Source organism: Perca flavescens, chromosome 9 (assembly GCF_004354835.1).
Source record: "Perca flavescens isolate YP-PL-M2 chromosome 9, PFLA_1.0, whole genome shotgun sequence".
NCBI lineage: Eukaryota > Metazoa > Chordata > Actinopteri > Perciformes > Percidae > Perca > Perca flavescens.
This window is the reverse complement of record NC_041339.1, coordinates 24,440,146-24,455,080: the sequence shown is the minus strand read 5'-3', so window position 1 is coordinate 24,455,080 and position 14,935 is coordinate 24,440,146. Positions and strand designations below refer to the sequence as shown.

General features: G+C 38.2%; 1 protein-coding gene across 1 annotated transcript in view; it reads left to right on the top strand.

The window, feature by feature from the left end:
* Nucleotides 1-519: 519 nt before the first annotated feature.
* The window catches only part of LOC114562168 (low-density lipoprotein receptor-related protein 8), a 24,699-nt gene continuing 10,283 nt past the window's right edge, over nucleotides 520-14,935 (top strand). The window contains exons 1-8 of the mRNA XM_028588472.1: nucleotides 520-647; nucleotides 1,699-1,833; nucleotides 4,313-4,693; nucleotides 6,563-6,682; nucleotides 7,298-7,423; nucleotides 11,599-11,770; nucleotides 13,625-13,840; nucleotides 14,892-14,935. The exon at nucleotides 14,892-14,935 is cut by the window's right edge and continues 75 nt beyond it. Coding sequence (XP_028444273.1) covers nucleotides 587-647; nucleotides 1,699-1,833; nucleotides 4,313-4,693; nucleotides 6,563-6,682; nucleotides 7,298-7,423; nucleotides 11,599-11,770; nucleotides 13,625-13,840; nucleotides 14,892-14,935 — 1,255 coding nt within the window. The 5' untranslated portion in view covers nucleotides 520-586. The remainder of the gene's footprint in view (nucleotides 648-1,698; nucleotides 1,834-4,312; nucleotides 4,694-6,562; nucleotides 6,683-7,297; nucleotides 7,424-11,598; nucleotides 11,771-13,624; nucleotides 13,841-14,891) is intronic.

The following is a 14,935-nucleotide window of genomic DNA, read 5'->3' as shown; positions in this document are numbered from 1 at the left end:
GAAAGTATTGAGCATATGGAGTTGTTAAAATGCAGCACGTCATCCTGAGAGGTCTAATCAGCAAACGTGATTTGAAACACTTATATAGGCGTGCAGACATTTAAATACACTGATGTTTAATCACTCTAAAAAGGTGAGCAGTTTTAGGTGTTTTAGAAGTCATGTGTAGGCTATTGTTCGGTACCAGATTACTAGAAAATATTTTAAACTCAAGCTGACATATTGAGCAGCATTTTTGTGTTTATCTGCGCAACAAAAACAGAACAAGACGTTTAGGAAATGACTTAAATACCAAACATAATTATTATCACGTATTTAAAATACTAGCTGATACTAAGTATCATCATTCAAAAAGGTGAATTACGATAGCGAAATGTTGCACATTTATTAAATAATGACGCAATAAAACAAATGAAAAAGGAACAGCAGAGGCCATATTAATTTCATTTTAAAACTATAGCATTGTTAAATAAATTGGTATCGAACACAGTAACAACTTTACATTTACCAGAGGGAATCGACTCTTGCGTCATCATTCCGCGCCACGTGCATGCAAATGCCAAATGTTGGAGGACATCAATGAAGCATGGGAAACCTTGGAGCTTTATTTCTTTTTCTCGCGCTTCTAACCCGGTGTTATATTTGGGGTAAGGTGCTGATATTACTTGTGCATGTGTGTGACATTAAAGAGGTGTTTGTATTAAGCGTTATTTTTTAAATGGAGGGACGTACTGAGAGTTTACAGTCGAGCAGACCTGTCAGTTTGAATGAAATATGTTTATGCACAAACAAACTACAGTCAACTTGCTCTTTGACTGGTAATGTTGTCCTAGTTTTAGTGTTGTTGCTAAAAATATATAATACGTTACAGGATGCAAGTCTAAGCCTTGTTCCAGATCATTTCATAATTGGACTAAAATACATATTTATTTGTCAATAAAGCTAGAAAGATAAAACCGGAGGTTATCTGACCCCCTTCTTTGCGTTGCATCGTTAAATATTTTCACATGTATTGTATATTATAAAGGTATATAATAAAAACTCAGTACTTGCTTATCTAAATTAGATATGGAATGAAATTGGAAAAAATAGCCATTTTGTAATTGAAACTGTGCAACTGTCAGTGTAACTCAGCTCTGTCATCCCAGTGAGTCCAAATTTGAGCTCATTGGCTCTGAGAGAAATTATTATAGTCACAATTAGGTTATTTATCAAATTATTCTGTACAGTATACCTGCAGACAGAAACACTTTGATTTCATAAGAATGAGATTAATTTGTATGCAGTTTTGGTGGTTTTATGATAGAAAATGTGATGGAATTCTAGTACAGAGCTCAAAACTGCAGAGAAAAGGTGTATTTTATCAATTAATAACTTCAGTTTTACCTTATAGGCTTTATGTCATCACATGACATATAATCATGTAAAAATATAAAAGCTCTGCCGTAAATACCAATTGTTTATTATTTATTTTTGTTTGCGTATGCTATTTTTTTGTTTGTGTATTGACAACATGATATATTTATAAAATACAACATATAAGATGTAAAGTATAAATTGTCATGGTTTTTCTGACTTTCCCTTCTGTTCATTACAAAAAAAAAAAAAAGTCTTTTGTGATGCCTTTGACTAGTTATTTTATCCACTGACAGTCTGAACACTAACAGTAAACTGTAAGTCTGTTTGCTCGTGTTTCAGGGGTTGCAGGTCGCTCTCTGCCCGCCTGCCACGAGCAGCTGCAGTTCAGGTGCAGCGATGGCTTGTGCATCCCGAGACCGAGGGTGTGTGACGGACACACAGACTGTGAAGACGGATCAGATGAACACCACTGTGGTGAGTACAATGTTGACAACATGATCCCAAACCACACACGTGCCCACTGGTTTTCTTTTTACCAAGTTCTTTTTCTGGCAGCATAAACCATTGACATAGCAATTCAAAGTGCTTTATGTAAGACAGGAAAAGGCATTCGACAAGAGATAAAAAAAAAAAAGAAAAAGGCAGTATAAAAAGATTTGTGTTAAATAGGAGAATGAAAACAAGAAGGGATTGTCCCAAATTGTATTTAATAAAAGGTAGTGGCAACAAAAAGGTTTTATGCATCAATTGAAAATACTTGAGTCGGAGCAAACCTCAAGTTTTCTGGGAGTTTGTTTTAGATATGTGTTGCATAAAAACTGAATGCTGCTTCTCCATGCAGACATCTAAACGTCTAACTACCGATGAACAAAAGGGATTTTCTAAGTAGCTCTGCTGCACTTCCCTTTTCATTTGAGAGAGAGAGAGAGAGAGATAGGCGGAAAAAGATAGATGGATGATTGTTTTGACAATGATGAAGGTCAATGCAAGACTGACATCATCCAGTCCTGGTCGATGCCGCGTTGAGCCAAAAAATGACACTAAGAAGTCTGACAGTGCGACTTTGAAGTCTAGAAATATGGTGCTCTGCATGAAGACTGGGTTGCAATTTACCACACACACAATGCCGAGTCCACACTGGCTGGGGACTGTAGAACAAAGGTGATTATCTGGGATTTTTCCAGTTTCTGCTCTATCAGAGGCATCACCAACACAAAGTGTCAAAGTCTAACAGGTTCAGTCACCATGTCTAATTATCATGTTGCGCAGCGTGTGCACTTTTACCTACACCTGTTGTCTTATTCAACAGTATTGTGTAATGCCGTTTTAGCTGATTATAACTGACTATCGTCTCATTTTCCTGTACTGTGTGGGGAAAATACCATTGCAGGTTTTTATCTTATAATCCTGTTGAAGTAATTAGAGACTTTGATATTGAATTCCAGAGGGATTTTGTGTTCAGCGTGAACCAGAAGCTGCATAACATTTGCAAAGAAAAACTCTGCAGGAGAAAGTGTTCTAAAGGGATTTAATGTGATTGCAGCAGGCATGAAACCTAAATACTGCTGATGTGAGGAATGCCAGCAGGTATGAATATTGGTAGTGTTGTTTAGAGGTTAAAGACGTGAGACTTGGAGCTGAAAGTTGCAGGATTGAATACCGGCCAGGAAAATGTAGGTAGTGAACAATATTTACTTTCTCTCACTCATAGGTGCAGCAGACTGGGGTTTTACTGGGAGACAGTGCAAAAAGAGCAAATGAATAAATGCAAGAGGAAATTATTATTAGTCACAGAGCAACCCAATGCAATTTCAGTCAGGTTAGAATAAAGAGTCATTAGTAATTATCAAATTCTTGATTAGGCAATTGTGGCAATGTTGCAAAACATTCAGCAGAATTTCTTCATCATTTGATTTGTATATAATTTTTGTTTCAATGTGATGATTTGATTGATCAGGTATTGATTTGCTGGAAATTCCTGGACATTTTATCTTTTTTTTTTTTTTTTTTTTTTTAATGTTCTATATCACAATATATATCAATATGATAAAGGATTTTATTGATATTGCTCACTCTTACATTACACCTCACTCAAGATCTGGGTGGATGTGATCTAGAGAGGCATTGCATTGAACTAATATGATCAACTCATTACACAGCTGGTTCTGACAAAAATGTATATATAACATGTATATTGTGTTTAAAAAATGTATAATGTATTAGTCTGCCTTAATAGATTATCCCCCATCAAACAGGGTTTTTAAAAAATATATATTTTTATAATTTCTTCATTTGAGTTCACACTAGGCCTGGAAAAAAAATCGATTTGATTTAAAAATCGAGTTGGTAGGTCAAATCGATTCATATTTTCAAAAAATCTTTTGTTAGATTTTTTTTAATCCAAATACAGTATAAATAATTTGGATGTTTAACAATCTTTGTTGCACACTGCACAGTGACTTTTCACTTAGAGAAAGGGTTTTCCTTTGCAATTTTGTTTATGTTGATGCACTTTAATTAAATACAATAAATATATATTTTTTAAATATATTTACAGTTCGCAGTTATTTTGTTTTAAATGGAAGGGGGGATCGAATCGAAAATCAAGTTTTTTATAAAAAAATCGCAGATTTTTTTAGGGAAACAAATTGCCCAGCTCTAGTTCACACTGATGTTACATAATATTAAATTTGTGTTGCTCTCTTGAGATTCTCTGAAACTGCCTTTAGAGATTTATTACAAACTGAAACACTCAACAGAAATCAGATACCAAGATGTGGAAACCTCTAATGTTTCTGGTAATGTTGGTGATCTGAAATTGATATGTCACTAATTCTATAACTGTAAAAAAAAAAAAAAAAAAAAAACTTTTCTTTTGTTGAAGCCATTCAGATTATATTTGTAGTAACAGAGACTCTGTACAGACTTAATTAGTGACTCTCACTCTTCACAGGTCACCTGTGGTGTAAAAAAGATGAATTTGCCTGCCGCAGCAGACGGTGCATATCTCCACGTTTCCTTTGCAATGGCGTGGAAGACTGTGGGGACGGGAGTGACGAGGCCTTCTGCCACAACTGCACCACCCCTGGCTTCTTCTCCTGCGAGCCATCTGACACCTGTCTGCCCCGAGACAAGCTGTGTGATGGGCGAACTGACTGCAAAAACCGGCGTGACGAGTCTTGGGAGTTGTGTGGTTTGTCTCAGCTAAGCCCGCAGACGTCTCCCAAGTGTACGGCGTCTGAGTTTCAGTGTGGAGACGGGCATTGCATCCGCCAGACCTGGAGGTGTGACAATTCACCAGACTGCTCTGATGGCAGTGACGAGGACAACTGTGGTGAGTGATACGGGCAAAACAAAAGAAAATCAGTATCAAGTACACTATATAAAAGTATGTAGACAACCCTGTCCACATACCTGGTTTGGCCTATTAGTCCCAATAAGGGAAATATGTATGCTACTGCATACAAAGACATTTTTACTAGTTTACAGTTTGGGGGAATACCCTTTCTTGTTCCAGTGTGACAATGCCGCTTAATACATGGTTTTCACAGTTTGGTGTGGAGGAACTTTACTGCCTGCACAGAGTCCCGATCTCTACCCCATCCAACACTTTTGGAGTGAACTGGAACACTGACCACGAATCAGGTCTTCATCCCCCAACATCAGCGTCAGTGCCAACTAAAGGCAGGGGTGTGCTCCAAACAAACTAGTGTGTACAACACGTTCATAATCGTTCAAATGAGGACAAGGTAGCACATTTTTGGACCGTCTCTTCTCAAAGTAATTTTATGCTGTTCGCTAGGTTGTACACATGAAAGCGACAGAAGTAGAACGTTGTGGAGAGGTAGGGCGTTTCAGTTTCTGTTCAACCATCCGACAAGTCATTCTGTTGAAGCATAATGACACCTTCAATGCTGTTCTTGGAAAGGTCTTTAAATGGTGGTTTTGGAATGAGGTGTTAAACAACCACATATTGTATTCCAGCGCTTCCAGCAGAGGGCTGTATAGTTCTGCTCCATGCTGTACAGTGGCTTCCAGCATCTTGGGACACAGATTATCATTCTTCTCTATCTGTTTAGGCATGTAACAGGGTCATGTAGTAACTTAGTCTATCCTCTATCGGGAATTGCCACAATAAACGGGATGCGTACATTTTCATGAACTTTTCTGGGTGGAAAAAGTTTGTTCTTAAATGCAGTTTAAGCTTGAACTTGAAGTAAACAGATTAGCCATATATGATTGTGAGACTAGTGTGTTTGAACTTCATAGGATGGTCAGGAGATGGGAAGCTGGCCTGGGAAGACATGGATATCATCAAAGAACAAAATGTTTTTGCTGCATTATCAACATGTAGCTATGACAGTTGCTTTATTTTTCTGATATTATGTTTCATGTCACCATTAAATACTTTTTTAACCCATCTGGACTAGGGGTGCAAGATATATCGACTCAATATCATTATCGCAATATATCGAAAGTGTCGCAATAAGTGTGCAATATTTTGTTTATTTTGTGGAGCGCTGCGTCCCTTCCGTTGGCTGTGTGGCTTAGGGTGTTTGATTTAGAGCCCGCTTGAAACGCTATAAATATCATCATTTCATTGGCCAGTTACCGTGCCACTTGCACACGTTAGTGCATGTCATTGCACAAGGGTTCACTACATGACAAACCCTATGGAGCGTACCACGTGTGTGCATATTTTGACAGAGTGACAGTGTAAGTGAAGAAATACTGTGAAAGAGACAACAAAACGGAATGAATCAGAGAAGAGAAAGAAAAGTTGTCCTGTTCTCTTTATTTATTTTATACTGTACAACCAGTAAAACATGTCCTTTTATTTTCCGTTTATTTTATTTATGTTGTACCATTCCAATATGACTGTCAGTTGAAATAATCCTTAAACTTGTTTAGTTTGTTATGAATCTATTGTGATGCGTTTTCCCGTAACTTTTGTAATTTTACATAGGTTTAAAAATATCGAAATTAATATCTATCGCAATATTCCTAATTGATATCGCAATATCACATTTTGTTAATATCGTGCAACCCTAATCTGGACACCATTTGTCATTTGGGACATCATGTTTGTAACTCAAACAATGTTCTGTATGTGAGCATGAACAAAAAAAGCTTCATATTAATCATGCTTTCAAATAACTGCATTCTTTGTCTGAAACCACTGATGTTAGGTTTGTTTTTGCAGATCAGAACGAGTGTGAGGTCAATAATGGAGGCTGCTCTCATCTGTGTGTGGACCAGAAGATGGGATTCCACTGCGACTGCCCCGGCAACATGAGGCTGGTCGGGGACAGCCACTGTGAGGGTGAGTGGCAGTTATAGAGCAGCTTGATACCTGTTTTACATTACCAGTTACGAACATTTGTCCTGACCTATAGGTCTATATCGTAGACCTTCCACTTCTGGGATTGTTCGGGTCCTACACCTTCCGCTTTCTTTGTATTGCCATTCAAAATTCTGGTCGATTTATGAGGACTAACTATGGTTAACTGCTCCTCAGATCTCTGCAGGGTAAATCCAGACAGCCAGCTAGACTATCTGTCCAATCTGAGTTTTCTGTACGTCTAAAACAACTTTTGAACATACACATGTTCCACCAAAACAAGTTCCTTCCCGACGTTATTTTGCAGAGGCATCGTCATTGTGTCCGGGGAATTAGCGCTGCCAAAGGCGATTGTGATTGGTTTAAAGAAATGCCAATAAACCAGAGCACGTTTTTCTCCGATCCCGGAATGCTGTGTGGACTAGCCAGACCCTCTTCCGCAGCGCTGTGGAGGAAGGTCTGGCAATGCGAGACTAGTCCTGAGCCATCGCACAAAATGACTTTAATATATCTGACCACTTTTGCTACAAAGTAATTTTTAACACATATATGCTCTGTCCTTAAAACGCCTTTTCAAGTGTCCCTTCTTACATCTAGAGGTCAACACGTGCCTGGAGAGCGATGTGTGCGATCAGCTGTGTGTTCACATGAACGGCAGCTTCGCCTGCGACTGCTACGAGGACTACCAGATGAATCCAACAACCAGAGAGTGCAAGGCCAAAGGTGAAACACAAGTTTGTTTATCTTACCACAGAAATCCAAAACACACACGTACAAATAAACGAAAAGACTACAATACAAAAAAAGAAAGTACAAAAATGTTTCCTGTACATACAATATACAGAAGACAGTCATACACAATACTACATCAGCAATCTGTAATAACTCGCAATTACTTGTGTAAATTAATTAGAGTTATTTCACATCAAACCAGGGTATTCTGAATCTATGGCCTAGGGGAGTGTTTTAAACTCAAAGTGAAGGAGGTGGTTTGTGCAGTCTAATATAGATCTGTTGTAAACAAACATTGTTATTGGGTCTGTAATAAAGTCTGCAACTTAACCAGAGTTCCGCCTGGGCAGGTCACCATTTTTTCAAAGTACTAACACATTAAGTCTATGTGCAGACATGACTTTTTCCACAATTTGCCTGTCCCGGACAATTTTTTTTTAGACAAAAATCTTTGAATCCACACTAGGGCTGGGAAAAAAATCTATTTGATTTAAAAATCGAGTTGGTAGGTCAAATCTATTCATATTTTCAAAAAATCGATTTTTTAGATTTTTTTAAATCCAAATACAGTATAAATAATTTGGATGTTTAACAATCTTTGTTGCACACTGCACAGTGACTTTTCACTTAGAGAAAGGGTTTGCCTTTGCCATTTTGTTTATGTTGATGCACTTTAATTAAATACAATAAATATATATTTTTAAAATATATTTACAGTTTGCAGTTATTTTGTTTTAAATGGAAGGGGGGTCGAATCGTAAATCGAGTTTTTTATAAAAAAAATCACAGATTTTTTTAGGGAAACAAATCACCCAGCTCTAATCCACACACAATTGTCCCCTGCAGGGGCGGATTGTCCATCTGGCAATTCGCAGCCGTCTGACGGAATCAGTATTAAATTGAGACTGATTGATTGGTTGGTTAAAAGTGTCTCGTGTTAAATAATAGTCTAATTTGGTGTTTTGGTACAGTTGGTTTTAACACCTGATGCGAGGCGTAGGCCTATAGGAGTACACATGAAAACCCTGAACAAGCAGCATCGTTCTGCTCTGTCTTTCTGCTGTGCCCCATTCACGTAGTGTTTAGTTTTACACTATGTAGGTTAAACTCTCACACAACTGTGGTGGTCCATTACACTGTAGGCTATATACTTTTTGATCAATAGAATGTAGAAAACATTACACTTCACAACGTTTTGTATCCATAAAGCCTTGTTCACGCTAATTAAACAACTGGACTTTGGGGTCAAGTGTTGTCGTATCCGGTTGTCGTTTGGCATAACAACTTGTTGCATGACTGCCACCAACGGTTGGCCGTAGCCTAGAGCATCAGGTGTGTGAAAACATGGAGGCCACAATAACAGAAGATTCTGTGCTGTTTTCTTATGCAAGCATCCAAACAGCACATCGCCAGGTGTTTTTTTGTGTTATCTGCAGGACAATGAACGGGAAAAGACACGGATAATGTGTTGTTTTTTTATACATAGGCCTATTTATGAATAATTTCAAACATGTTATGTCTGTGCATGTTTCTTGGCAGAGGAATTTGTCCACAATAAACAGTTTATTATCATTGAAATATGTTCAGTGAACCAAAGTCGCCTCCATCAAACGTCAGTTGTCACCAACGCGTCACCAACTGGGGAACTCGGTTATCAAAATCCAGCCCGAGTTTCCCACTTCTGATTCCCACAGGACGTTACGTGAATGGTGACGTTTTCACTCGGAAAAACGTTTTTCCGATGTCCATGAACGCACGCGTAGGTCTCACTGCACGCTCTGACTACCACTAAACACAAGACAGCGACAATAGCAACAAGCCAGGGAAATTCAACTTCGGTAAAGTTAGACAGAAATTGGCAGATTTGCAAGATTCGCGGGTTCACAGTTTAATAAATCATAAGCGAAACGTGTTACTTACACAATAGGCAGCTCTATCTAACCGTAGAAAGGTAGACAACAAGCTACAACCCGGTTTTTATCCGAAAGTACCGTCTACATATGTGGATAAATCCAATGCTTCCTTGTGAGCGTTCAGCTTTCAGCCGAGCGTCTAGGGACCGTCTACAAAGTGCAAAACCGAAAGTGGATACAAAGAGAAAAATTCAACAGCTTCACTGTCATTGAGCCTAGCTCTTCCAAAATCAATCCACACATCTATGGCCTCCCTCGGAACACACTACACCTGCCACCTTTTGAGAATCTGGCTCAGCCTATTTTTTTATGAATTTTTATATGGGATAACATCCAATAGCTTCACCGTTAGTGAGGCTTGTGCTTCCAAATTTACTCCACACATCTGGGGCCTCGCTACCAACATACTACACCTTCTTATGTTGGAAAAGTAGGCTCAGCCTATTTTATATTATTTTTTATTGTGGATAACATCCAATAGCTTCACAGTTAGTGAGCCTATAGCTTCCCAATTTACTCCACACATCTGGGGCCTCTCTCTGAACATACTACACCTTCTTATGTTGGTATAGCTGGCTCTGTCTATTTTTAATTAATTTTCTGCTTACCCAACGTAAGAAGGTGTAGTATGTTGGTAGGGAGGCCCTAGATATGTGGAGTGATTTTGGATAAGCTAGACTCAATAACATTGACGGTATTGAATTTTTGGCAATAAAAATTCATAAAACATAGGCTGAGGCATATTGTAAGAAATTAGTCGGGGTAGTATGTTCAGAGGGAGGCCACAGATGTGTGGAGTGATTTTGGAAGAGCTAGGCTCAATTACCGTGAAGCTGTTGAATTTTCTCTTTGTATCCACTTTCGGTTTTGCACTTTGCAGACGGTCCCTAGACGCTCGGCTGAAAGCTGAACGCTCACAAGGATGCATTGTATTCATCCACGTAAGTAGACGGTTCTTTCGGATGAAAACCGGGTTGTAGCTTGTTGTCTACCTTCCTACGGTTAGATAGAGCTGCCTATTGTGTAAGTAACACATTTCATCTAAAATGTATTGAACCGCAAACCCGCGAATCTGCCAATTTCTGTCTAACTTTACCGAAGTGAACAAGCGGGTATAAGTCAGCAGCAGGTTTGATATTCGCAGGATATTGGTTTTCGACCTACCCCCATTCAGTGTCTTAAATAAAATTCCACTACTTTACTAGTGTAGTATGTTGAGGACAGTTTAGGACACTATCAAAAAAAAAAGATCACAATGGTATTTCTTGTCGCTACCGATTTACGAGCAAAAACCGCACTTCAATCTACGTTCTGGCTGTGGGCTGAGTTAGGGACCGTCTACAAATTACATTGCTCAGGTTGACAGACTAGGCCTACTGGGATTTTTAAAGACATTTTCTCATTCTGATTGCTGTAGTAGTTGCCAATGCTGGATTGCTAGTTACTACAGGTCATATTTTTGTCATATGTCACATTATAGTGAAACGGGATGGAATTAAAAGATTAGAATATTCACCAAAAATCAACAAAAATACCTTTTCTCATTCTGATTGCTGTAGTAGCTGCCAATAGTGGGCTGCTAGTTAGTACAGGTCAAATTTTGTCATAGGTCACATTATAGTGAAACATTATGAAATTAAAAGTTAAAAATATTCACCAAAAATCAACAAAAGTACATTTTCTCATTCTTATTGCTGTAGTAGTTGCCAATGGTGGATTGCTAGTTACTACAGTTCATATTTTTGTCATATGTCACATTATAGTGAATTTAAACACATTTAATATAGGAACTTATTTTGTGGGCAAATACACATGGAAGAAGTCCATGGAGAGGATATGAAGGCCTGAGAGGAAAATTATTTTTTTTTGGTTTTTTTTGGAGAGGGTTGGTGGTGGGTCATAGGGAATGTTTTTTTTTTTTTTTTTGTTCAATGAAAGTTCAACTCAACTGAATTGTTTTTGTTTTTTTTCTCATTTCTATGAGAAGAGTTTAAATTATGTCTGCTTATGATATGGTATGTTTAAGTTAGTATAAGTTTCTTTCTATCAGCATATGACATGGTAAATACAGCCTGAGCAAATATTTTTATTTTATTCCTGTTAATTCCCACGGAACCCTATGTTTGATACATGTGAAAACTAGCATGCAAAAAATGGCACAAACAAGACCATGAATTTCAGAAGGGCTCACAACATCTTTAGTTATGATTAAAATGCACAAGAACAACCATTTTTTTTCATGTGTCCTTTCAGGCAATGAGGCTCAGCTGGTTTTTACCTCTTCTAAAGGAATGTGTTGGACAAGCATCACTGGCACCGAGTACAGGGAACCGGCTGCACGTTTACCAGGACCAGGGCCAGTGGCGGCCTTGGCCTCTAACCGAACACTGTACTGGGCCCGGCAAGGAAAAGGCTCCGTATACAGGTAACGGAGTAGAGCTGTGTAACTCCTGTTAAAGGCACAATCTGTGATCTGAATGGAAAACCCCATCCATCCCTTTTCCACCACTTATCTGTGCCGCTGTAGCAGCAGGATAAGCAAGATAATCCAGACATCCTTTTCTCCCTATCTTTGTCCAGCTCCTCCTGGGGCACCCCCAAACTTTCCCCAGGCAGATGGGGTACGTTATCCCTCCAGGGTCTTCTGGGGTCTTTTCATAGCTGGACATAACTAGAATACCCCCACAGAGGACATTTATTTACTTTTATTTTCATTTCCCTCATTTTTATTAATTGTATTAGTTCATTTAACAGGGACAGTGCTCATTGATCAACAGGAAAAAAATACAAAGAAGACAGATTCTGTTGTTCCTGGCCATATGTTAAAAAGGCACTATAAAAAGAGAATAAGACAAAATAACTTCAATTCATATACTTACTAACATAATAAATATGCAAATAAAAATACAGTACACAAATGAAATAAGAATTGAAAGAACACTTTCTGATCAGGGAGGACTGATCAAGACAGACAACAAGATGGCAACCACCTCAGCTGCCTCGTAAATTTAAATTTAATTTGATAACAGACCAAAGAATGGGGTCAATAGGTAGATTTAAATTGATTGTTAATCAATAATTTTCCTCCCTCTATTATTCCTATTATTCTCTCCTTTTCTATGCTAGTGAGATATACTGTAAAAGCCTTCAGATACGCTTTTACAGACAAAGAAACAGAAACGTCTTGACAAAGAAACAGAAACTGCTGGTGGTTTGTGCTTTATTGTTCTCTTTATCTTTTTGTTCAGTGATAAGAATTTAAAGGGTGGTTGGTAATCCTACTAACAGTTTCTCTGGTTGGTGTTACAGATGTGAAACATAATTTTTACCATGTGAATCTGCAGACTTGGATTGCAGAATGGAAGTTTAACTTGAAGTCTTTTAACATTTTAACCAACAGAGTCATCTAGTAAAAGAACAAGCTCTGTCATTGTATGTTACAGATACAGATAGTGATTATAATTATTGTCTTTTAGATAATAAAAAAAGGTTGATCCTTGCTTGCCAATGATTTATCTACCCCCCAACTAGAGATGGAAAACACATGCTAGAGCCTCTATGAGTCTATACTTGGGCACAGTTGTGCTTTGAGCATCTGTTCACAATGACTATGCTAACATCCTGGTGTTAAGCAGGTGTAACGCTCACCATGTTCAGTCTAGCATGTTAGTATGCTGACATTTCCACTAAACATTTTGCACTAAACACAAGCTGAGGCTGATTGAAATGGAGGTTGGAGGTATTTGGTCATAAACCAAAAGAAACTATTTTTTTTATTTATTTTTTTTAACCTGATGATGGGGATAGATTAAAAGTTAGGAGATTGGGCGCCTGGATAGCTCAGTTGATAGAGCGGGCGCCCATATATAGAGGTTTACTCCTTGACGCAGTGGGCCCGGGTTCGACTCTGACCTGCGGCCCTTTGCTGCATGTCATTCCCCCTCTCTCTCCCCTTTCATATCTTCTGCTGTCCTATACATAAATAAATAAATAAATAAAGGCTGAAAAATGCCCAAAAAAATAATATTTAAAAGTCAGGAGATCAATAGTTATTGAGGCATTTCACTCCATAGTCATATCAAGTCATCCCTCGAGCCACTAGCCATGCTAGAAAAATAATAGTTTTTCAGTCATAATAGGAAGAGATTAATGAGCCCATTGAAAGATTCAGCCATGCATTGTCATAGTCAGAGTTTGTATGGATTGGGTAGAACAGAGCTTTGAATACACACTGTCGTATTGTTTAGATGTGTTTCTTTTACCCCTGGATGTTTGTCAGGATCTCCATGGATGGAAAGCTGCATGATTCAGTGTTGGTGCTGAAAGTTCAAGGTTCAGTGTCAGGCCTGGCTGTGGACTGGGTCCACCATCTCCTCTACTGGACCAGTATGGAGAGCGGTTCTGTTAACGTTGGCCTGCTAGACGGTTCGGCTCAGCGTAGGCTTATCACCGGACTGGATAAACCTTCTGCAGTGGCTCTGGATCCTCTCCGAGGGTAGGATAAGATTAACTCACAGTTAACAGCATCATAAAGGAGGTCCAGTGTACTCGCGTCAGCAGGACTATTCAAAGCTTTAGCTAAGATGACTTTTTGTTGCATCATAATCATCAAATAACTTGTGTATATATTATATATAAATTGTTTAAAAGATTTTCCTCAGGTTCTTATTTAACACACCACTTACAGTAAGAGGTGGTTAGACTCTTTCAAGCACGTATTTACCCAGGGAGGGACATTATGGTACATTGTGAAACATAACACAGCTGCACAGTAAAAAAGGCGCAACAGCGGCTCTACTTTTTACAAATCCAGGCTGCAGAACAGTTTTATCCCCAATCACAGAACTGAACAATCATGCCCCCGCCCCCCAGCCAGCACAGTTGCACTTTCTAGATTGGATGCCTTGATAATGTTTTTTATATTTTTCTTATTTTATTTATTGTGTGAGTGTGTATATGAAAGTGAGTATTGTTTTAGAGGCTGCACAAGCAAATTTTGTTGTATGGTTCTAGTCTGTTCTATTCTAAAGATAGTTGCACTTTTTGTTCTCAACTCAAATATGTTCAGGTCCAGCCACATGGGTTTAGGTTAGTTTGGGGTTTGGCTTATTCATTTTATTTGTCTCTGTGTTAAAGCACAGTTTGTCTGGTAATTTGGAGAAAAACCTATCCTTTAATAATGATAATAGTAATACAACTTTTATATCACATTTTATAGAAAAAGTTGCAATACAATGTGTTTCATATAAAAAAAGTCAGATGCAAGAAATAGCTTATAGAAGAACATTTAAAAACTTGTGTATTGTTGTTTTAGCTGTCTGTATTTGTCTAGTCTATGGAGATGTCCTGTACAAATGTTTCTGTCCTTTATGTACTGTAATGTTTTATGTTTCTGCAAAACAGGAACCTGCTGGAAACCAGTTTTTAAACTGAGTTAGGCCTGTTTATACTGTAACTTAATGTTACTTTTAACTTTCCTGTATAATAAATGAAAGAAAGAAAGAAAGCATCTTATCCCAAAAGCTCTGATGCTCCTGTTTTCTCAGGCTGCTCTTCTGGGCTCAGTCTGGCCGCCCCTCAAAGATTGAGA